A 22872-nucleotide genomic window follows, 5' to 3' on the forward strand; every position below is an offset into this window, starting at 1 on the left:
TCACACAAGAACCATTCCTAATTAATTAGCCTCCATTTTGTTACCTATTCTCCAGTTATATAAGTAGTAATGTAAATTACCATCTCCTGGACTGAATTTCAATTCTTCCAAAAAGTTTTGATTATCCATAAGGTTCAAAGCATTAAATACATCGAAATCATATTTCTTTGCTAAAATTAAAGCATTTTCAATAAGTTGAGTTAAAGGAGTTACAGTTGCAACATTATAATAAGAATAAGCAGCTCTTAGTGTATTATGTTTAGGATGTTTGATAATAGTAGAAGGTAAGCTATAGAAACTAAAGAAATCAGTTACTTTTTTGTTTTTATCTTCTACAACATAACTATAAATTACATTAGGGATAGGAATCATATAATGTTTTATGTCTTCTTCTGTAAATACATTATATAAACTAAACTTTCTATTTTTTAATTAATAAAGTAAATAAATTATTTTATTTTGTTTAAAAAAAAAGTTACTTTAAATAAGTATTCAATAAAACAGTAACTTATCCAATATCTTTTTTCTTCATTTCTCTTAATCCTGGAATATTAGTTTCTTCTGGAAGTTTATACAATTTTTGTACTCTTGCAATAGTTTAATTTTTTCCTAAACTACTAAAATTAATCTATTTTTAAATAGAATAAAATAAAATATAATATATATACTTCAATTAATTTCTTTGGATGAAGAGATCTATGGTAATATGTAGCATAAGAAACTGGTTTTGGAATAACTACACCTGCAGTATATATGGCTTACCACATATTTTTAATATTTACTCTCCTTGTTATTTCTTTTATTAATACTGGAGCCAATCTTTAACTTCTAAGCTTTTTATTTACACATAAAAAGTTTATTTCTGTCATCTTTATTTTATCTTTTTGCTCAACTATTACTGTTACTGGGATTCCGGATATAAAGCCTACTAATTTTCCAGTTTTTTATACTCGAACTCCTACTGTCCAGTCTTTGTATTGTCCTGGAGGGGTTAATGCCCATTTCAAAAATTCTCGTGAATAATCAAATCTAAACATATTATCATCATCTTCTACATAGTTTTCTACTAATAATGTGTATAATTAATCCAAATCATTAGAATCTTCTAAATTCAAATCACTCCATACAAATCCAGTTGGAATATTATATGGTTCTTATCTGATGTCTTTGACTTCTTTTGGAAGATCAATTGGTCCACTTTTCTTTTTTTTATTAATTTTAAGTGATATTTTTATTTGAAGTTTTTTTACTTAGGTTTAATCTTCATCGAATTAAACAACTGGTTGAGTTTTCCAAAATTTCCAATCTTTAGAAAGTAATGTATTTTCTCTAGTTTTTATATTTTTTTATTGTTTTTTTATTTTTTTTACTTTGAACCTAATTAAAGTTATTTTCTTAATAAATTTTGATTTAAATTTTTTTGTTCTTCATTATCTTGATTTTTTTAAAGGTCATTTTAATTTTATTATTAATTTTCTTATTTTTAAAACGAATCTTTATCTTCCATTTTTTTTTTTATTTTATTTTTAAATATATATTAATAATATCTTTTTGTTATATATATATTTTTTTTTCTTTTTCAAGAAAATAGTTAATTTTTATTTTAAATGCAAATATTTTATTTATTTTAAATATAATATGATAATAAATCATAAAAATATATTTTCTATAAATTTTTTTTTTTATTGAAATAAAATTTTTTGAAATCCAAAAAAATAAAATATAATTTCTTTTTTAAATATTATTTAATATTAATAAATTATATGTCTTTGATTTTTTAATTAATTTTAAGATAATTAATTAATAAAATATTTTTTAAAAATAAAAATACATATTAAATTATTATATAAAATTGATAATAACATTCAATTTTTTAAATTAATAATTAACTGACTATATATTTATTTGTAAATTAATTGATATAAAAGTTTATTTATTAATTAAGTTTACTTATTTTAGTTTTTCAACATAAAGATAAATAACTTTAGTAACATTTATTATTAGAAATTAATATATTTAATTATTAAAAAATTTGAAAATATTTTCATAGTATTTTAGAAGAAATTAAAATTAATTTAGCTTTATTAGTTATAACTTATAAAAATTATATTTTTAAAGATTATTTGTTTTTAATATCTTTAAAATTAATTTTCTATTAAAAAAATAAAAATCACTTTTTTTTATAAATTTTTAAAACATATAATTAACAATAATTATTTATAATAAATATATTATAATAAATTATTTATATTAATTATTTATTTATCTAGAATAAAATATAAGGAATTTTCTTTTATACTATTTATTAAAACTTCGAAAAATTATATTAATTATATTATATTATATTATATTATATTATATATATTATATTATATTATATTATATTATAATTTAATATTAATTTTTTTATTTTTTTTTGATAAAATGATAAATTATAATATATAATATTGTATATATAAAATTAAACAAAATATCAAAAAAAATATTTTACAAAAAATGTTAGATTGGAAAGGACTTTTAAAATGGAGTTTAAGCAATACAGGTAACATTTAAATTAAATATTTATTAAATAAATTAATAAATAGATGGAACCTAAAAAAAGGATATTAAGCCTATGGAAGAAAAAACTAAATAATGGCTACAAGAAGCATTAGCTGATTATGCTTTATAAGATGTAAAAAATTAAAAAAATTGTATATAAAAATCTATAAATAGATTAAAGTAATCTAAGAAATACTATAAGAATTAGCAAAAGAAGAATTAAATAATAATGATGATGAAGAAAAGAGAATAAATTTATTAGAAAGATTAGAAGATATATTAGATTCTTTAGATATGGCAGACTGTATTTTAATATATAAAAATTACATATTTTATCAATAATAATATAAAAAAAGCACTTTATCAAATAGGAGGTTTAGTTTAAATGATAAAATTAGCCCAAACGAGTATGTACCCAAAAGTATAATGCCTATGTTTTAGCATATTTATAACCTGTAACTAAAATAATTCATATGTATAATAATGGTCAATATATGAAGGAGCCTTCAATTTCATAAATACAATACTAAACTCAAAAAATATAAAAGTTAAAGAAATGGCACTTTCGGCTTTAAGTAGTCTATGTAGAGGTGAAAATTTATAATCAAAAAGAGATTTCATAGATATTGATGGGGTTGAGTTTTTAGTAAAAATAATAAATGAAAAGGAAAGCTTTTCTTAAAGAATGAAAAATAAAGCATTTTTATTTTTAAAAGATTTAGTTTTTTATGATGATAGACTTCATTTTACATATAATAATTTGGATGCTTTTGCTAATACAAATGCCAAAGTTACAAAAACATTAAACAATGAAAGTGTGAAAGTTAATAATCAAAGTAAAAATAATGATATTACTTTTGATTAAAATTAGGAATTAAAAAAATAAAATGAAGACCCTAAAAATAAAAAATATAGAAATATTGTCAAAAATAAATTAATTTAAATGAACTTTATTTAGATTCATATTAATCTTTTACATGATTTTTCGGATATAGAATAAGATAATAGAGTTAATTATTTAGATATTTTAAAAAATGTAGTTATTTTTTCTAATGAAATTAAACAATTAATTAAAGTATGATTTATTTTTTTTAATTATTTTTACTTAATTTTATATAGGAAACTAAAAAAGATGCCTTGAAAAAAAATATGCTCGATGTTATGAAACTTGATTAATAAGATAAAGGAAGCAATGATTTTGAAATATAATTATATAAAGAAATACTAAATGAAATATAATGAGTTATAATTTATTATTTTTAGACTATGTTTATTATTTATTTTTAGTAAAAATTATATTTATTTTTGGATACAGTTTTTTTTTAAATATAATTTATGATTTTAATTTTATTATTTTTTCTTTAATTATCTAACATTTCTTTTAAAAAATAATAATTTATTTATAAATTAAACAAATTATTTATATCATATCTAAACTAATTAATAGTTAATAAATAAATCTGAAATTATTAAAAGTTTGTAGAACATAATTTAATTTTTTAAAAAAATTAAACTAAATTTTAATAAATTTTTTTATCATTATTTTTTATTCAAATAGATAAAAATAAATCAGTAATATAAAAAAATATAATTTTAATATAATTAAAATACAAAAAAATAAATAGTCTTTTACATATAAAAATAACAATTAATAAATTATAAAAAAAAAAAAATTAAAAATATAGAAATAAATTAAAAAAAAAAAAAAATGTTTAAAATTTTAATAATATTAATATCTTGTATATCTTAAACAATTTAATATAATTCGAATTTCTAGATTATATAATTAGATTAAATTATTTAATCCTAAATAAGTTAAAAAGAGTTTCATAAATATAAAGTGAATAGTTGTGCAAATATAAAGGCAGAAATCGAAACAACCGGATAATTAGAAATCTTAGCTGGATAAAGGAATTATGTAATAATAAATTAAATATGAAAATATAAATATGAAAATATAAATAAAGTTAACAAATAAAGGAATAAATGAATAAATAATTACTTAAATAGAAAATGAGAAAAAAATTGTTATTATAAAATTTCCTTTTGTAACTAAATAAAATGAATGTGAATAAGTAATAATAATAAGATCTATATAAAATGAAAATGTAGGTTACTCAATATAAGTAAGTTTTATAGAACAAGACTATATAAAAAATTTAAATAATTTGGATATATAATAAGCCATATTTTACAAAGAAACAATGTAAAAATAAAAAAGAATAACATATATAATAAATGAATAATAATTTCTAAATTAATAATTAAATGAGAAAAGTTTAATCATATAAAATTTTAGTTTTGGAAGTTCTAACTAAAATTAGTTGCCACAAATAATTTAATATTAAAATAATTATTTACGTGGCAAAATGATATTTTTAGATTTTAATTAATATTTTATTGCCTATTTTAATCAATAAATTATTTTTAATGTGAATAATTTGTAAAATTAGAATGAAAGTTATATATAAATTTAAAAAGAAAATGAACTATATTTCAATAATATTGGCTAAATAATTGGACTTAATTTAGCTTTTGAAAAAAAATGTGAAAAAAAGAAAGTTTATTTTAATAATGAAGGAAATTTTCTTTTAGAATTATTTATTTATGATATAAATTCTGTATAAATATACTCTTAAGATAATAATATTAGTTAAAAAGAGAAAACATGCTCAGATAAAAGCCAGAGTCTTTAATTTAAATAAATATAAAAATATAAATATGGAATAGAATTAAATAATATTTAAAAAAATGATTTTATTGTGATTGAAAATTCTAACAAAAATATTTAAATAAGTTTAGAGTTGAAAAGAGACTAAATTTTGGAACTATAGGAAGTGGATAATTTATAAATTGATGGATAATAATTAATAGTTAATCTTAAAAATTTAAAAAAATTTATTTATTTTTAGCTTATTCTGAATAAGAGGCGTAAGTAAATGCTATTACAGGCAGTTTTTAAGATAATAATAAATTTTATTAAAAAATAGATGTAAATTATATTGATTTAAAGAATTTTATTGAAAACAATAAAGATAAAAAATAAAATATTTTTGTATCTATAAGAGCTTATAATTAAAAAAATTAAGCTTTTATTTATAATGTAATTTAAATTTAATTTGATAATAAAAATTAAATTATGAATAAATTATTTATATTTATTTTTGTATTCCTCCTATTATTTGCAACTTTAGGAATATTAATAAGAATTTTAAAAAGAAAAAAATAAATGTTATAAAAAATGGATGAAATTTAATTATATGAAAAATAAAATTATACCAGCTATAAAGATAATGATAATAATGTTTATGTTATATATGAATGAATTTTATTTATTATTTGTTAAAGTAAATAATAATATTATGGTAGAAATATTAAAAAAGATACATAATATAAAAATATATAAAATAAAAATATTATAATATATAAATAAATTAAATAATATATAAATATATTTATATATATTATATTTATAATATATTTATATTTATATTTAAATTTATATTATATATAATAATATATAAATATCTATTATCTTTTTAATTTCATCTATTTATTTTTATATTTTTTTGCTTTTTATTTTTTAATTTTAAAATTAAATTAGCCAATATAAATGTTGTCAAAATTATACTTTTTTATATAATATATTTATACTATTATTTTATTTTATTTTTAAACATAAAATAATTTTGTTTTTTTAAATAATATAATTTGTATATATTTTATTAAAAAATATTAAAATTATTACATAAAAAAAATTTTATATTATATATTATATATTATATATTATATATTATATGTTAATTTATATATAAAAAAATCAAATAAAATATTTAATTTCTCCTATTTAGTTATTTGTTCTTCCAACAATTTTAAAAACTTCAGTAATATAAAGTCTTATATTTTTAATATTATCGATATTTGCATTATGAAATGAAAAGTTATTATCGAAAATCATTTTTACATACAAAACAACTAAATATCCTGAAAGATTTTCATCTTCACATTAAAAGCATTAATTGTTTTATATTTTCCATTAAAATACCATAAAATTTTTCATAAATTTCTATTGATATTCATATTCTAAGTACTTTAGAATATTCCAAACAAAAGGATTATCTTCAATTTTAGGATAAGAATACAATTAGCTATTACAAACTTTAAAAAAAAACACTTTTTTTTCTAAAATATTTACAAGTATAAAAGCAAAGACATTCTAAATAATCAAAGGAAAAACCAAATAATTATATTCAGTAAATAAATTAACTTTAATACTACTAATTTTATAATTTAATTAGTTTTATTTAATTAAAGGGTTTTTATAACTTAATTATGTATAAAAACTAGTTGAAAACACATATATTTTTTGCATTTTTTATATTAATTTTTCAATATCATTTTCATAATAATGTTTTTCTTGAAAATAAAAAAGCATGAAATTAATAATTTTCTCTTCTATGAAATCCTTACATAGCATGTTAATAAAGTATCTTTTTTTAATTTAAATTCGATATCTATCAACTATAATCTCTTCATTTTATTTGTATTCTTAATTATTATTATTATTATTATTATTATTATTATTATTATTATTATTATTATTATTATTACGATTAATAATATTATTTTTAATTTCTATATATTTTTTTTTATTTCCAAACTATTTATTCCATTCCCTTTACTTTAAATATTTTACATTCTTCGAAAATTTTTCCGGTAACCCAAGTCCACCTAATAGATAATTATGTAAATGAAAATGCATTTCTTCTTTAAGGTCTAAAAGTTTGTTTTAAGGAACTTTTGGAACAAGTAGAGTTGGTGCTTCGTTGAAGGCATCATAAGCTCTGTTTTAAGGATTTTTTGGAACAAGTAGAGTCGATGCTTCGTTTAAGGCATCATATTTTTACATAAAATATTAAAAGTTTCTGTCTATTTTTTAAATTTCTTATTCAAATTTATTATTTAAATTTTGTTCTTCTGTATTTCCTCTATTTAATATCCGTTCTATTATTTACTAACGGTTTAAAATATTATCAAGATCTTGGTTTTAGTCTTTTTCCAGAAGTTTTTATTTTAAAAAGTTTTTTAATTCCTCAATATTTTATGTTTTTACATTTTTAGTATTTTTTAAAGCTTTTATTTTATGTATAAAATTTCTTTTTTTTTTTTTTTTTAATAAAAATATAAAAAAAAAAAAAAATTTTTACTAAATTTCTTTATTTTCTGAAATATTATTTTATTAATTATTTAAAAAAACTAAAATTTCTTCCATTTTCCTTTATATACTTTTATCATCTGACTCTTTTTCTATATTTTTCATTTCTACAGGAACTAATACTGGTTTATTTCTTCCTTATTTTCTCATTTATTATTTAAACTAATAATTAAAATCCCATATATGCTTAAAATCATCATCATCTTTAAAATTAATTTCTTTTTAATTATCTTTCTTATTATCAACAAAAAATTATATTTATTATTATTTTTAAAATGATTCATTGTCATCCTCATAATTTTCTTAAAATTAAAATTTATTATTAAAAGTATAACTATTACTATTATTAACTTATTATTATGATTATATAAGATTAAAAGACTCATCAATATTATTACTATTCATTTTATTTTATTTAACTTTATTTTATTAGTAATTAATTTTTCCTTCTTCTTTTTAATGCAAATTTTAAACTTAATCATCCTCATCATCATCGTTTTAAATAAGAAAATTATAATTTTTTTTTTTTTTTTCTTTTTAATTTTTAATTACTTTCTCATCTTCAAATTTATCTTTTAAACAAAACAAAATCTATTCGCATCGTTTTTAAAGTATGCTTTATTCCAAATAATTAAATTTAATATCCAACAAATTTTAACCCAATATATATTTATAATAGAAATTAACTAAAATAACTCCATAATCGCCTTCATTTTATTCAAATTAATTTTAAATTACATCAACATCGAACTCTTATATACTTAATTAGAATTCTTTTTCCAAAATTTCATCTAAAATTTTGAGGAAAACATCAATTTAATAAATTATTTTTCCAAAATCTAAATAAAGGCATTTTTGTTCTTCCAAATTTAACCAGAAAGATGTCCATTTATTACCATCATTTACAAATAGAATCATTTCTTAATAAAAATCTTTTTGAAATTCACTTAAAAATAAATACTAAGAAACGTTATTCCATAAATTATATTCCAAATTTCCCATTTCATCAAAACTAATGATTCTAATTATTACAAAAAATATTTTTCGTGCAAATTCTTCACCTTTTACCAAATTTTCATTTTATAAATAATTTAAAAAAAACGTGCACATTTTTCCTTTCATATTACCATTTTTTATTAATTCTTCTACTTCATCATATGTTATTCGGACATTTAAACCTTTCAAAAATGTATCATTTTATTATTTTTACGTTTAGATGTATTACTTTATTTAATTTATGTATTTTGCTTCGTCAAATAAGCTTAACTTTGGTAAATCTGTTCGAAGAAATTCTAATATTTAACTATTATATTACATAATAAATAAATATATGTAAAAATATTATTTATTTATTTTACGTGAGTATTAATATTTTAAAAATAAAATAAAATATTAATTCAATAAAAAAAAAAATGAATACAGAGTTAATAAAAAAAAAAAAAAAATCTTCTTTTATAATAAGAAAAAATAATATAATATATGTTCTTTTCGAGTTTTCTCTTTATATATTGACTTTTTTCTAATTTTTTTTAATACCTATTGAATTATCTTTTGAAATAACCTTATCTTAAGTATACTATCGTTTCCAAATTATAAAAATAATTATTTTTTTATTATTTTTATTTCAAATAATTCTAAAATTTAACACATCAGTATACCATTAAGGTTTCGAGATCCTTGATCGCACTTAAATAATATAAAAATATACTAAACAGATATACAACAGTTAATTTTTTGCAGATTTTTTAAGTATTTTGGGTTTATTTGTTGACACATTTTAGTTAAGAATTCCAAACGATATAAAATAAATATTTAACATATTTTTTTATAGTAAGTTATTTTTTGTATTAAAATTCGATAATTTCATAAAACTCTAATTTCGTTTGAATAGAAAAACATAAAATGCATATATTATAATAAGACTTTTTTTAATAGTATTTTAGATAGCGAATATATTCGCCTGTATATATTATATTATAGGAAATTATGCTTGCGATAAATATGAAGTTTCTTATTAAAAAACATTATACGAAACCTTAAAACCATATCCTTTATATGACGAGAATGTACCTTTTAAATGTTCTATGGTAAAAGAAATATCCTTTTGGGACAAATACTTATATTCTTTGTATTCTTCATTGAATATTATGACTACTGTTAATTATTCAAATGTTTATTCGATTACTCCACCTGAAATTGTTTTCAGTTTGCTATTCATGATGATAGGAACTGTTATTTTTGCCTTCGTTATTGGAGAAATTCTACTTATATTGGAAGATGTTAAATATGGATATAACCTTTATGATAAAAAAGTTAGAAAATTCGATAGATATTTAAGAGATAAAAATATAAAAAATGATACTAAAAAAAAGATTTTAGCTCATGTTTAATTTTAGTTTGATAATTAGAAATATAGAAATTAGGAAATTGAAGAAAGTGTTATATCATAATTACCTTTTTCTTGGAAATCTTAACTTTATTATTAGGCTTATTTATTTTTTTTTGATTCTTTGGGATGGCCAAGTTAAAAATTTTCAGTTAGTTTTTTATGTCAATTAGCTTTTTATGTGTAAGAATACTTTTACTTAGAAGATGAAATAGTTTATGAATAAGTTTTAATATTTTATTTTTATTTATATTTATTTTTTATAAGAAAGAATTCAATTTCTAATAATTTAGGACTCTATTATATTCTTAAAGGCTAAGTTTAAATTATTTACTAACCCTCTGATTAACAATAGTTTTCTTGGAATATTAAAGTTAGATTATAAATATTTTATATTTAAATATATTTATTTTTTATTGAAAAAAAAGTAAAAATAATGTTTTAGTACATATCAATTTATTACAGGCGAAAAAATTATTGAAAAGGTTGTTTGTTTAGAAGCATCATAAATTTTATTTATAGAAAGATAAAAATTTATTTAAATATTATAAAACTTTAAAGAAGATGAAGTAACAAAAATTATTATTTATTATTTTAAAATTTATTTTTATTAAAAGACTTCATTTTATAATCTAACATTAGAAATTTAAGAAAACAAAAATATTAAATTGATAGATTTATATTGTTAAAATTGTAAAAGTAATAATCACATTATTTAATAATGTAATCAAATATAACATGATATTAAACTCATTTAATTAAAAAAACATTAGTCTTTATCTTCTAAAAAAAGTTAAATGTAAAGGGGGTCCTCTTTAATATAAAGTATTTGTATGCTAGATGATGATAATGTTATAGATGAATAAGATGAATTAATGAATCATGAATAGCTAAAAAACTATAAAAATCAGTTTAACAAGACTATAAACAAAATCAAAAACTATGAATAAAATAATGAATAACATCCTGACATTTGGTTTTTAAGATCTTAGTCAATATAATATTATTAATAAATAGAAAACAATATTAATAATAATATTATTGAAGAATCTAATGAAAAAAATGAGAAAAGTGATAATGATTGTATTAATAATATTAATATAAATAATAGTGATAACAATAATTAAAATGAAGATTTATGACATTCTTTTTAAATTTAATTTATAATTTTATTTAATTATTCAAATATCTTTATTCAATAAAATAAAATATATTATATTTTTAATTAAATGATTGATTTTATAAATTATTTATTTATTCGAAAAAAATTACTTTTATAATTAAATAATCTTCAAAATATAAAGCTATTATTTTATTTTCCAAAAATAAAAATGTTTTCTATATTAAAATTGAAAAAATATTTCTACTCATATTGCAGCATAACCAAATATTTTTTTATATAAATCTAAAAAAAAAGATGTAATATTAGTATTGTTTTCCTTCAAAAAAGTAATTAAATATCCTACATCTTTAAACTATTAAGCACTTAATACAATAAAAAGCCAAGCCAAAATTAAATAATTATTTAATATAATTCCAGGAATCCAACTAATACAATCAAAATCTTCACTAATTTATTTCATATTATTACTAATGATATTTCCTTCTTCATTTTCTATTTGTTGATCATCTTTTTTTTAATAAAAAATTATAATTAAAAATAAATAAATAGTTTTTACTTTCAAGATAATTTTTTGCATTTTTTAAAGAATTTCCTAAAATAATGCCTTAAATAGCCATAAAAGATGCTACGATACTACTTCCAACAATAAATCCAATAGCACTTAAATTACCAAAAAGTGTACTAATTAGTAAACAGATTACAAAAATCTAAAAAATAAAATAAAATTAAAAAATATAAAAATAAAAATACCATAACAACATTTAATCCTAATCTAATTGCCAAAACCTTAAATTTATCAAACATAAATTCATGAATATTTCTCAAAAAGCTTCCTTTGAATCCTTAACTTTTGAATTTCTAAACATCAAATTATACTCTTGTGGCCACATCTTTAATATTTTTACATACGAAAGCTCTTTATCCTAATACAAACGCTCCTCCAATGCATAATCCTAAAAACACCATACTATTAATAAGATCTAAATTTTTATTTTCTACCGAAACTTAAACAGATCCAACTGCTAAAAATGATAAAAATAAAGTGGCTGAAACTCCTAAAATCTAAATAAAGGCATCATAATTATCACATGCCCAACTAATTAAAAAAAGTCTGTCTTTAATTCCAAATGTAAACGAATTCAAACTAGCTAATTAATAAGCATCTCCAGTTATAAGTGTAAAAAAGCAAAGTCCTCCAAGTACACATGCGCTTTAAATCATTCCAACAACAATCATGCAAATACCAAAAATACTCCCAAGCATAAAACCACAAATTCCAGCTCCTGCAACTACCAGAAGAATAGCACACATAGCAAGATCAACTTAAAATTAAGAAGCAATAATGCCTTATGAATGTGAATAATCTCTTGCAAGTCTATTAATATTTTTAACAAGAGAATTATTATGTGAAGTCCAAATATCAGTAATAATTAAAAGAACAACAGATGTTAATTATCCATATTATAAGCACCATATAATATCTCCAATACTTATATTTACATCAAAAATAGAGTCAGTTACTTTTGCTTTATCTTCTCCTTTTCCTAATTCAATTTTTTCATTTATTACTATTTAAGGTACAAAAAATAACATTATGTAAATTATTAAATTTACGACAATATATTATATTCTAATTTAAGTTGCAACGTATGTTGTATTATATGGAGTTTTTACTAATTTTTCAACTATTTTTACTATCCAAGCAATAAAACCAGTTAATAATACATTCAAAGAAAATATATATAGAATTAAATGTAAAGCTATATGATGTAATTACTCTTTGTCTTTATATATATACATTGTTAGAGATATTAAACATGATATTATGCTTTAAATATCAATAGAAGTACTTATATTATGTTAAAAGTTTTCGCTTATCATTATACTTTATTCAATTGTATTTCTTATTGATATGCCTTGTGGATTTCTTTCTTCGGAAAGGGCTTTTTCTGTAAGTTCGCTTCCTATAGTAATTCCCTTAAATTAGGTAGTTCCTATTTCTCTATAAAAAATGCCTGTAATAGCTAAACCAAAAGAAAATCCTATATAATTAAAGAATGTCTTATTATCACCTGTTATTACTTTTATTTTTTATTTTTTTAATTTTAAAAATATATATTTATATACATTCATATAATGGCATTCCTATTTATAAAAATATAATAAGAATTACTAAATAAAATACAGATAAAGCCGAAGATATTAAAAAACCTTCAGAAAAAGTTTTCTCCTTATTTTATTAACCTGCAAAAAACATTTTTTATGCAGAATTATTTTACATTCTTACTAATACGAAAGTATTTATGGACATACAAGCGAATCCTAGCCAAAACTAAAATAAAATTTTGAAATATAAATCTTTTTATGCAAACCATATTAAGAAAGTTAAACTAAAAATAAAACAGGCTGCAAATGCTACACAAGATTTTTAATAAAACACAAAAAGAGATTAATTTTTTATTAAATCGCAATATTATTAAAATAATTTCGAACGAGCATTTTCCCCAATTTGGATAATTGAAAGTAATGATTCATCCTCATAAATATCTTTTTTTAATGTACTCTAGTGTTTCAATTTTTTAAAGTCTTATTCGCATTTTCCATTTATTTTCTTTTTTTTTGAAAATAAAGTATTTTTTATTTAAATTTTTAATTTCTATTTATTTTTACTTTAGCAAAGTATAATACTAAACAATAAATAAATGCTGTGAAAGAAAACGAAAAAATTGAATAATATATAGTTGAAGTTTCTACCATTAATTTTTTTATTATTTAATATCAATTAAATATTATAAAACTATTTATTTTTTAAGAATTAAATATTATATTTTATTTATATTTGATAATATATTTTTATCTTGTAATTAATGAATTGTATTGTATTTTTTTTTTTTAAGGTTTATCTTTTTTAATATGAAATGCATTTTATATTTATTTTTCGTTTTTACTTAAAAAATATAATTAAAAACGGTTATTAATTTATTATTTTTGATAAACGCAAAAATATTGTAAAGTAAAATGAATAAATACTATTTATTTATTGAAATCTAAAAATTAATTAAAAAAATCAATACCTTTATTTTGTTTGTTAAAATAAAATTAAAATAAATAATAAAAACAATTACTAAAAAGAAAAATAGTTAATAAACAAATAAATTTTGAAACATATAAATTATAAAATATATAAATATATATTTTTTGTAAATTAAAATAATTATACATAAAAATATAAGTAAAATTAAATCTTTAATAAATATATACCAAAAAATAATATTTAAAATAATAATTAAATTTATAAAATATATAAATTAATATATGATGTTATTTTTAATAAACAAAAATAAAAAAGGTTTATCCAAAATATAAACATTTATATTTTATTAAACAAAAATTACTAATTTGTTAAATTCACCCCCCTCCCCAAAGCACTATTTAAAATAACCTAAAATATTCTTAATTGCATTTTTTGAAAATTTATTAAAGTTTTGACCTTAATAAATTAAGAAATGGCGGCTTTATCAATTTTTTTTAATTTTGTTTAAGTTTTTAATTATTTTGCAAATTTTATATATATGATTTGAATTTATTTATTTTATACAAATTTAATTTTAAAAAATATGTATTTTATTTTGTTTTAAAAAAAAATTATTGAATAGTTTGTAAAAAAGGATATATCCAATTAAAAGAAAACCTTATTTCAAAAACATAAAGCTATTTGATAATTATTAGAAAATAAAATATTATATAGTTGATGCATAAATAGATTAATTATTTATATAAATTATAATATTCTATTTCAATATTTAAACAATATTTTTTTTTATAAATCTTTAATTAATTAAATAATATTAATTTTGTAAAAAAAAATATGATTTTATAAAAAAAATATGATTTTATAAAAAAATATGATTTTATAAAAAAAATATGAGATTTGTAAAAATTTTAATAACATTTTAAGTTTAATTTATTTAAAAAATCTTGATATATTTACTTAATTAATAAACATTTATGGCGTATAATATTAATATAGGAAAATATTCTAAAGTATAACTCTAAAATAATATTAATTAATTGGTAATATTATTATATATTTCAGTTTTTTTTTAAAATTTTCCTTATTATATAAAATCTTAATGTTTATAGCTGTTTAACAAAGACAAACATAAATTATGTATAAATAAAATCAAGTCTAAATCAAAATAAAATTTGCTCTAAATACAATATTCAATCATTTAAAAATTAAAAATAGTTTAGTTTTCATATCGAAAAATAATTTAATTTGATATATCCCTACAATTATTCATAATATATAAAAAAGAAATAAAATAGGAAAACAAACCGTTTTTTAATATAAACACAATTTGTTAGGAATCATAAATATAAAAGCACTCTTTAAGAAGAATATAATTAAAACTACAAAGAAATCATAAAATATGCAAAATCAAAAAACTTTAGTATTAATTACTTTAAAAACAATACTTTTTTATATGTTTTATGTATAAAATAAAAAATATAAAGAGTATCTTATATTATTTCGTTTTTTTTAAAAAAGTAATAGTTATTATTTTTGATTTTTTTAATCTTTTTTACAATTTTTTTTTCAATAAACTCAAAAAAAAAAAAAAGCAAGAAAAAATGGATAATAATAGACTTTTTTTTTGTTAATTGTAAAAAAATAAAATAATAAAATAATTTAACATCAAATAAAGTAAATATTTTATAATTATTTTTCTATTTCTAGATTTGATAGATAAATTTAATAATATATTTTCTTACTTAAATTTAAAAATTTAATTTTTTATTCATCCTTAATACAGTTTTTTATAAATAAAAAAATATAAAATTAATTTAAAAAAAGGTAATAAAATCATTTACAAATAACAAATAATAATAAAATTAAAAACATATAAATAAAAATAACAAAAACAAAATAATAAATATATTAATAATTATACGAAAAAAAAAAAAAAAATAATGAATCAATAATCTTATAAACCATTAAAACAAATTGAAAAAGGAAGCAAAGGTTGGGGTCTAAAACATATTGCATAAATGACTTTAGGTTCTGGAAACATGAGCTTAGCAGTAGAGTTACCTTCAGGAGAAGAATTAAATGAATGGTTAGCAGTTAATACAATTGAATTTTATAACGAAATATCAATTTTATATGGTACGTTAATGGAATTTTGCACTTAAGAAAGTTGTCCTATAATGAGTGCTGGTCCAAAGTAAAAAAAGCAAAAACAATAAAATAAAAAAAAAAAAAGATATGAATATTTATGGGCAGATGGATAAAATGTAAAAACACCTTTAAAAGTTTCAGCTTGCGAATATATAGATTACCTTATGACATGGGTAGAAGCATAAATAAATAATGAAACATTATTTCCTTGTCAAATAGGTTTATTATCTATTTTTTTAAGTTTCTTTTATTATTATTATTTTTTTTAAAAAAGGTGTTCCTTTTCCTAAAAACTTTTTAAATGTAATTAAAGTTATTTTTAAAAGATTATTTAGAGTATATGCTCATATGTATCATTCTCATTTTCAACATATTATGAATTTAGGACTTGAATATCATTTAAATACATGTTTTAAACATTTCATTTATTTTATTGATGAATTTAAATTAGTTGATGATAAGGAACTTGCTCCTTTAGCTGAACTAATATAATAATTTAAAGCTCGTAAAGAAAATCCTTAAGCAAATTAATGAATAAATAATAAATATATATAAATTATATTAGATTTATTTTTTAAATGTTTATTTGTTTGTGTTTATTTGATAAATTTTAGATTATATTAATTTTTGTAATATTTTTTTTAAATTTTTTCTTTTGCTCAAAATATAATTTTGAATTATTTTTCAATTTGATTTAATTTCAAATATTTAAAAAACTCTATTTATATAAAAAATAAAAATATAAAAGGATAATTATAAAATTTAATTATATATATAGAACAACTATAATTAAACTTAATAAATATAATATAATATAATTAAAAGTTTATAATATTAAAAAGCTTAAAAAAATATATAAAAAAGTTTAATATTTTAATATTAAAAAATATCCTATATTCAGCATAAGAAATATCAATAAAAGATAATTTAATTTATTATTTAAAAAAATGATTTTATTAAATTAATTAATATTTTACAAAAGTATTAAAGTAGACTCTATTTAGAAATAAATAATATAAAAAAATAATTATATATATATTTATAAAAACTTATTTTAATTAAAAATAAAATAAAAATGGAAACAAAATAAATTTCTCCATAAATAGAAATAACCAAGGATATAACTTAAATTGAATAATAAAAAAATGCTTTCGAATAGCTTTAATATGAAAGTATTATATCGTTATGTAAATAAATTTTAGTTTTTATAATATATTTAAATAAAATATACAAATAAATACTGAATAGTTACTAGTTAAGAAAGAGAATAAATAAAAATTTCAGCTGAATATTTAAAATCTTTTATTTTAAGATATAAACCATCATATGAAGTAATTTAAAAATATTTTAAATAAAAAATATTTTAATAGAAATTTCTTGAATTTTTATAAGGAATATTTGATTAAAAAGATAATTAATAATTACTTAAAAATTCATCTTAAAATATTCCACTAATCTTCGAAATACTAAATTACTTATAAGGGTTAGTTATGATACAAAAAGTATACTTTAAATTAATCGAAAAATATGAACTCAGCTTCGATAAATAATAAAATCCCTAAATTTATCAAAGAATATTAGAAAATTGGAAAGAGATAAATATATAAATATTAAAAGACTATATAATATATTTTGATATATAAGAAAGAATTCCTATATATTAGTAAAAAAATAATAACAATAAATTAAATCAAATATAAAAGAATAAAAGAATAAATAGAACATTACCATCTTATAAAATAATATAGTAATGCTATTGAATTGATAAAGATATTCTAAAATCATAAAATTTAATTGCTTGAATTTTTCATATAAAAAATGAGTAATAATAAAGAAGCATCAAAAGCTACAGATTTAATAATTCAATTTAATTTAAAAAAAGAAGATTTTCCTGAAGTAGAACTTCGGCTTAAAAAAAGTACAATTAGATATTTTTCTAAAAACTTTTAATGGGATTATGTTTATTTTTCGTATAAATAAAACAAAGATCTTATTGCTATTTTAGTAGAAGATTTTATTTATTATAATTAAATTAACGAAGCATTATCAATCATATATTATGATAAAGAAGTATTGTAATATATTAAAAAGCAAGATACTATAAATTTTATTTAGAATAATTAAAATTTTAATTTATTACCTTTAAATATTATCGAAAAAGACGCTTTTGGACCTTATAGTGAAAACTAAGGATTAGAACCAGTTAATAAATATTAGAATTTTAAACACTTTGGAATTTCTAGAAATAATATTTATTTTATTGATAATATTAATACAAACGAATTCGAATTTGCTAAAAAAGATTTACTAGAAAGTTAGATTATTAGCTTAGATTGTGAATTTACTTAATAAATATCAAAATTTGATAATGCTTAATAAGCTGCTTTATTATAAATTTCAAATTGTTAAAATGTTTTTTGTTTGATTTTTTAAAATTAGGTAATTAAAAGCAATACTTAGATTTTATTAAATAATTAATGGAAAGCTAAAATATTCTCAAAGTATTTTTTAATTAAAAATATAAATTATCTGTTTATTATAAAATAAAGATTGGACATAGTTTAAATGGAGATTTTAGTATGATAGCTAATTTTTTCAATGGATAATTAGTAAAAAATAATAAAAATTTATTTTTATTATTAATTAATTTATATTTTTTTAAGAAATTTATTTATTATATTGATTTAATTGATATTGCTAAATAATATAAATAAAAAAATAATCTTTAAAAAAACATTGGTTTAACATACCTTTCAGAATTAATTAATGGTATAATTTTTATTTAATTATATTTTTAAATATTAAAATAATCATAGGAAGAGGATTATGTAAACTTGAATGTTAATCTAATTGGAGCTAAAGACCATTAAGATAATCTTAAATTCATTATGCTGCTATGGATTCTTTTATAGGAATTTAAATTTATAAAATGTTTCAAGAATTATGTGGCGAAAAAGTAAACTATATTTAATTTTGATTATAGAGAATAAAATTACTTTTTTTTAATACTATTTTAAATTTTTTAAAAATAGGAAATTAAGAAACATATATAATTTTGATACTAGCTAAACAATAAAGACATAAAAATTTTATATTTATTATTTATATCTATTTTTAAAACAAAAAAAATAAGGAAATATATATTAAAAACTTAAAATATAAATAATTAATAAAAATTATATTCAATATAAATAAAAATAATTGTTTTTAAAAAATTAACTATTAAATCAAAAAACAATGAAATTCTATTTAATAACAATAATTAATATTTAATATTTATTATATAAGAATTAAATCATATTTTATTTTGCTTTGATTAAATTTCCCTAAAATCATCTTCAGTATTTTTTTTGCCATCATTAATTTAATTTTAAAATGGGACTTATCCATTTAATTAAATATAATTCTATAGGAACTATCCTTACAATTAAGGAAGCTATTATTATAAAATAAATTAATTAATGTCAGCACTATTAAAATTATTAGGTTGTAATTCAAATCCTTAAAACATATTCATATTTTATTAAATAAGCTACTTCTAATCTTAAACATTAAATTGACCTAACTATTATCTTTATAACTGAAGGAAAATGTCATTAATCTATTAATCTTATTAAATTTATTATTATTATTATAATTAAAAATTATTTTATTAACCTTGTTAAAGATTCTATTATTAAGTTGATGTTGGAATTTATATTTTTTATTATTATAATTATTATTACTTTTATTATAATTACTATTGTAATAATTATTCTTATATAATATTTTCCATCTACATTTAACTCTTAAATTAATCAACCAAAATAGTCAATTTTAATTTTTCCATTTCGAATTAAATACTATAAAGATTTTAATATAAAATCACCAAATTTTATCTATTTTCTTCTAACTATTTATAATCTATAACAATTTATAAATTAATTTATTATTATTTCTTTTAAAGCTCTTATATTTATTATTATTTTTAATTTAATCCAAATTGTAATTATTATTATATTGTACTTTAATAGTTTTTAAATAATTCACATAATTATTATATTTTAACAACTTATAATTAAAATTGTTCTTGTTTTTTTGTTATTTCGACCTAAAGAGCACTTTCATTTTATTTATAGAAATTATATTATTACTATTAATCATAAATTTCAAACTGTTAAGGTATTTATTATTATTGTTATTATTATTGTTAAAGCAGAATTATAATAAGAGTAAATTTTAATCTGGTTTATTTATGTCTTCTACTAATTTGTTATCTTTTTTTTATTCTGCACTAAGATTTTATTAATCAATCAAGGATAAATATTATTATTACTATTAATTTTTAAGCAATTATTATAATTACTATTGTTAATTATTAGGCATTAGTAATAATTATTATTATATTTACTGCTATTATTATTATTATTATTATTATTATTATTATTATTATTATTATTATTATTATTATTATTATTATTATTAGTGTTATTATGTTATTTAAAATATTTGCTATTATTATAACTATTATTATTAAGTTAAATCTTATTATTTCATTTTATAATTTTACTATTTTTATAATAAAAATTATTCTTATGTTTATTATATTTCATTATTTTAATTTTATAATGTTTTTGATTATATATGTTGTTCGAAATTTATTTATTTTTCTTATTATTTTGTTAAGTTTTTTTATTATAATTTTTGCCTAGTATTCTTTATTTTTGATTCATCTTCAATTTCTAATTAACTGTTTTTTTCTTAAATTTCATTTTAATTTTGTTATTGTATTTATTATTATTAACTTTTATTTTGAAATTTCTCTTATTAGTTTTATAATTAAACATATTATATTATATTATTATTATTATTATTATTATTATTATTATTATTATTATTATTGTTGTTATTATTATGTTATTTAGTATATTTACTATTATTATAATTATTGTTATTATATAAAATCTTATTATTTTATTTTGTAAATTTACTATTATTATAATAAAGCTTGTTCTTGTGTTAGCTATGTTTCATTATTTTAATTTTATTATGTTTTATTTAATATATTTTATTCAAAAATTTATTGTTTTTCTTATTATTTTAATAAGTTTTTTTATTATGTTTTTTGTCTTGTATTTTTAACTTTTGATTCATCATCTACTTCTTATTAATTACTTTTTTCTTAAATTTCATTTAAAATTTATTATTATATTAATAATTATTAATTTTTATTTTAAAATTTTTCTTATTAATTTTATTATTATTATTATTATTATTATTATTATTATTATTATTATTATTATTATTGATATTATTATAATTATTATATTTATTATTATTATATACTTTTTTTTATTTTTATGTTTATAATTGTTATTATTACATTATTTATTATTGGTCTTACGTCTTCTGTTATTATTATTCTTACTATTTTTGTATTTGTTACTCTTTATCTTATTCTTATTATATTTGATATTGCTATTATTACATCTGTGTTTAATTCTTTTATATAGTCTATTATAGTTAATTTTATTATTATTATTATTTTTACTATAACTACTATTGTTATTGTTATTATTATTAATTTTATATTTATTAATACTATTATTATTGCTAAGTTAATTTTTGCTATTATATTTCTGATTATTATTTAATAATTTCTTATTATTTTCTACCCTTTTATTTTTACTAATTATTTTTATCTTATTATATTTTAAACATTTCTTTTTATATTTCCTGACCTTCTTTGTTTATTATTTCTTATTAATTAGATACTTCAATTTAATTTTTATTTTAATAATTTTCTTTTGTTTTATTTTATCTAGATTTTTATTCATTATTAATATCTATAATTTAAATATTATTTTCTTATTTTTTTTAAATATCATTCTAATTATTTTTTTAATTGTCATTATCAATTTACATTTTTTCAAAAATAATTGATTAATTATTTATAATTTTTAATTAATATTTTTGATTTTTTTAATTTGATAATTTAATATCATATTATGTTATTAATTCATTTTTACCATTTTCTTATATAATTTATTTTATATCTTAAATATTTAAATGTAGATTCATAAAAGAGTTTTCTTAATTATGTTTATTTTATTCTTAATTCCACTTTAGGTTACTCAGGCATAAAATTAATAATTTTTCAAAATTTAGTTTATAATACTATTATATTTTAATATTATTATATTCAACATTTTTAAAGACTTTGATAATAAAATGTATTTTGCTATAAATATTATTTATTAAATAAAATAAAAGAATAGTATGTTCGTTACAAAGAAAAATCTTTAGTTTTTACGAATTTAAAGTTTCTTCATTGTTTTAGGAAATATCTTTTATATTATGCCAAACTTTAATATTAATTTAAGCTTTTTTAAGAATATTAAACAAGAAGTCTTTATTATCATCAAAATTGCTTTTTTCAATTTAAA

At 16.5% G+C, this 22872-nt stretch overlaps 6 protein-coding genes across 6 annotated transcripts, besides 27 other annotated features; 5 read left to right on the forward strand and 1 right to left on the reverse strand. All coding sequences in view use genetic code 6, as the record gives it.

Moving 5' to 3' along the window:
- IMG5_130320 (n-myristoyltransferase 2, putative) lies at positions 1 to 1507 on the reverse strand (the record flags this gene model as incomplete). Its single annotated transcript, XM_004032057.1, has 5 exons — positions 1 to 421; positions 480 to 628; positions 669 to 1202; positions 1251 to 1329; positions 1371 to 1507. The coding sequence occupies 5 exons, from the start codon at positions 1505 to 1507 to the stop codon at positions 1 to 3; spliced, it is 1320 nt and encodes a 439-aa protein (XP_004032105.1).
- A 701-nt stretch (positions 1508 to 2208) lies between these two features.
- Positions 2209 to 2262: a microsatellite.
- Positions 2212 to 2262: a microsatellite.
- Positions 2263 to 2320: 58 nt separating this feature from the next.
- Positions 2321 to 2389: a microsatellite.
- Positions 2390 to 2496: 107 nt separating this feature from the next.
- On the forward strand, positions 2497 to 3861 carry IMG5_130330 (hypothetical protein; the record flags this gene model as incomplete). The annotated part of the gene is made up of 5 exons (XM_004032058.1): positions 2497 to 2542; positions 2586 to 2674; positions 2716 to 2845; positions 2898 to 3616; positions 3661 to 3861. The coding sequence occupies 5 exons, from the start codon at positions 2497 to 2499 to the stop codon at positions 3781 to 3783; spliced, it is 1107 nt and encodes a 368-aa protein (XP_004032106.1). The 3' UTR covers positions 3784 to 3861.
- A 606-nt stretch (positions 3862 to 4467) lies between these two features.
- Positions 4468 to 4505: a microsatellite.
- A 22-nt stretch (positions 4506 to 4527) lies between these two features.
- IMG5_130340 (hypothetical protein) lies at positions 4528 to 4914 on the forward strand (the record flags this gene model as incomplete). The annotated part of the gene is made up of 1 exon (XM_004032059.1): positions 4528 to 4914. One exon carries the CDS (start codon positions 4528 to 4530, stop codon positions 4912 to 4914), a length of 387 nt encoding a protein of 128 aa, XP_004032107.1.
- Positions 4915 to 5910: 996 nt separating this feature from the next.
- Positions 5911 to 5991: a microsatellite.
- Positions 5929 to 5973: a microsatellite.
- Positions 5957 to 6005: a microsatellite.
- Positions 5992 to 6052: a microsatellite.
- Positions 5992 to 6053: a microsatellite.
- Positions 6054 to 6067: 14 nt separating this feature from the next.
- Positions 6068 to 6108: a microsatellite.
- Positions 6109 to 6302: 194 nt separating this feature from the next.
- Positions 6303 to 6354: a microsatellite.
- Positions 6355 to 7093: 739 nt separating this feature from the next.
- Positions 7094 to 7151: a microsatellite.
- A 175-nt stretch (positions 7152 to 7326) lies between these two features.
- Positions 7327 to 7441: a microsatellite.
- A 2462-nt stretch (positions 7442 to 9903) lies between these two features.
- Positions 9904 to 10814, forward strand: IMG5_130350 (hypothetical protein; the record flags this gene model as incomplete). Its single annotated transcript, XM_004032060.1, has 3 exons — positions 9904 to 10068; positions 10436 to 10515; positions 10760 to 10814. 3 exons carry the CDS (start codon positions 9904 to 9906, stop codon positions 10812 to 10814), a joined length of 300 nt encoding a protein of 99 aa, XP_004032108.1.
- A 1210-nt stretch (positions 10815 to 12024) lies between these two features.
- On the forward strand, positions 12025 to 13336 carry IMG5_130360 (hypothetical protein). The gene has a single exon (XM_004032061.1). The coding sequence runs from the start codon at positions 12209 to 12211 to the stop codon at positions 13031 to 13033; it is 825 nt and encodes a 274-aa protein (XP_004032109.1). The 5' UTR covers positions 12025 to 12208; the 3' UTR covers positions 13034 to 13336.
- A 1074-nt stretch (positions 13337 to 14410) lies between these two features.
- Positions 14411 to 14459: a microsatellite.
- A 665-nt stretch (positions 14460 to 15124) lies between these two features.
- Positions 15125 to 15193: a microsatellite.
- Positions 15126 to 15205: a microsatellite.
- A 1025-nt stretch (positions 15206 to 16230) lies between these two features.
- On the forward strand, positions 16231 to 16981 carry IMG5_130370 (mps one binder kinase activator-like 1b, putative; the record flags this gene model as incomplete). Its single annotated transcript, XM_004032062.1, has 2 exons — positions 16231 to 16666; positions 16722 to 16981. Exons 1-2 carry the CDS (start codon positions 16240 to 16242, stop codon positions 16979 to 16981), a joined length of 687 nt encoding a protein of 228 aa, XP_004032110.1. The 5' UTR covers positions 16231 to 16239.
- A 3068-nt stretch (positions 16982 to 20049) lies between these two features.
- Positions 20050 to 20127: a microsatellite.
- Positions 20128 to 20612: 485 nt separating this feature from the next.
- Positions 20613 to 20639: a microsatellite.
- Positions 20640 to 20840: 201 nt separating this feature from the next.
- Positions 20841 to 20921: a microsatellite.
- Positions 20850 to 21765: a microsatellite.
- Positions 21273 to 21384: a microsatellite.
- Positions 21334 to 21427: a microsatellite.
- Positions 21627 to 21822: a microsatellite.
- Positions 21823 to 21955: 133 nt separating this feature from the next.
- Positions 21956 to 22038: a microsatellite.
- Positions 22039 to 22085: 47 nt separating this feature from the next.
- Positions 22086 to 22142: a microsatellite.
- A 156-nt stretch (positions 22143 to 22298) lies between these two features.
- Positions 22299 to 22346: a microsatellite.
- Positions 22347 to 22598: 252 nt separating this feature from the next.
- Positions 22599 to 22629: a microsatellite.
- Positions 22630 to 22872: the final 243 nt, after the last annotated feature.

The sequence above is a fragment of the Ichthyophthirius multifiliis genome (assembly GCF_000220395.1).
Source record: "Ichthyophthirius multifiliis unplaced genomic scaffold scaff_1120509251021, whole genome shotgun sequence".
Lineage (NCBI taxonomy): Eukaryota > Ciliophora > Oligohymenophorea > Hymenostomatida > Ichthyophthirius > Ichthyophthirius multifiliis.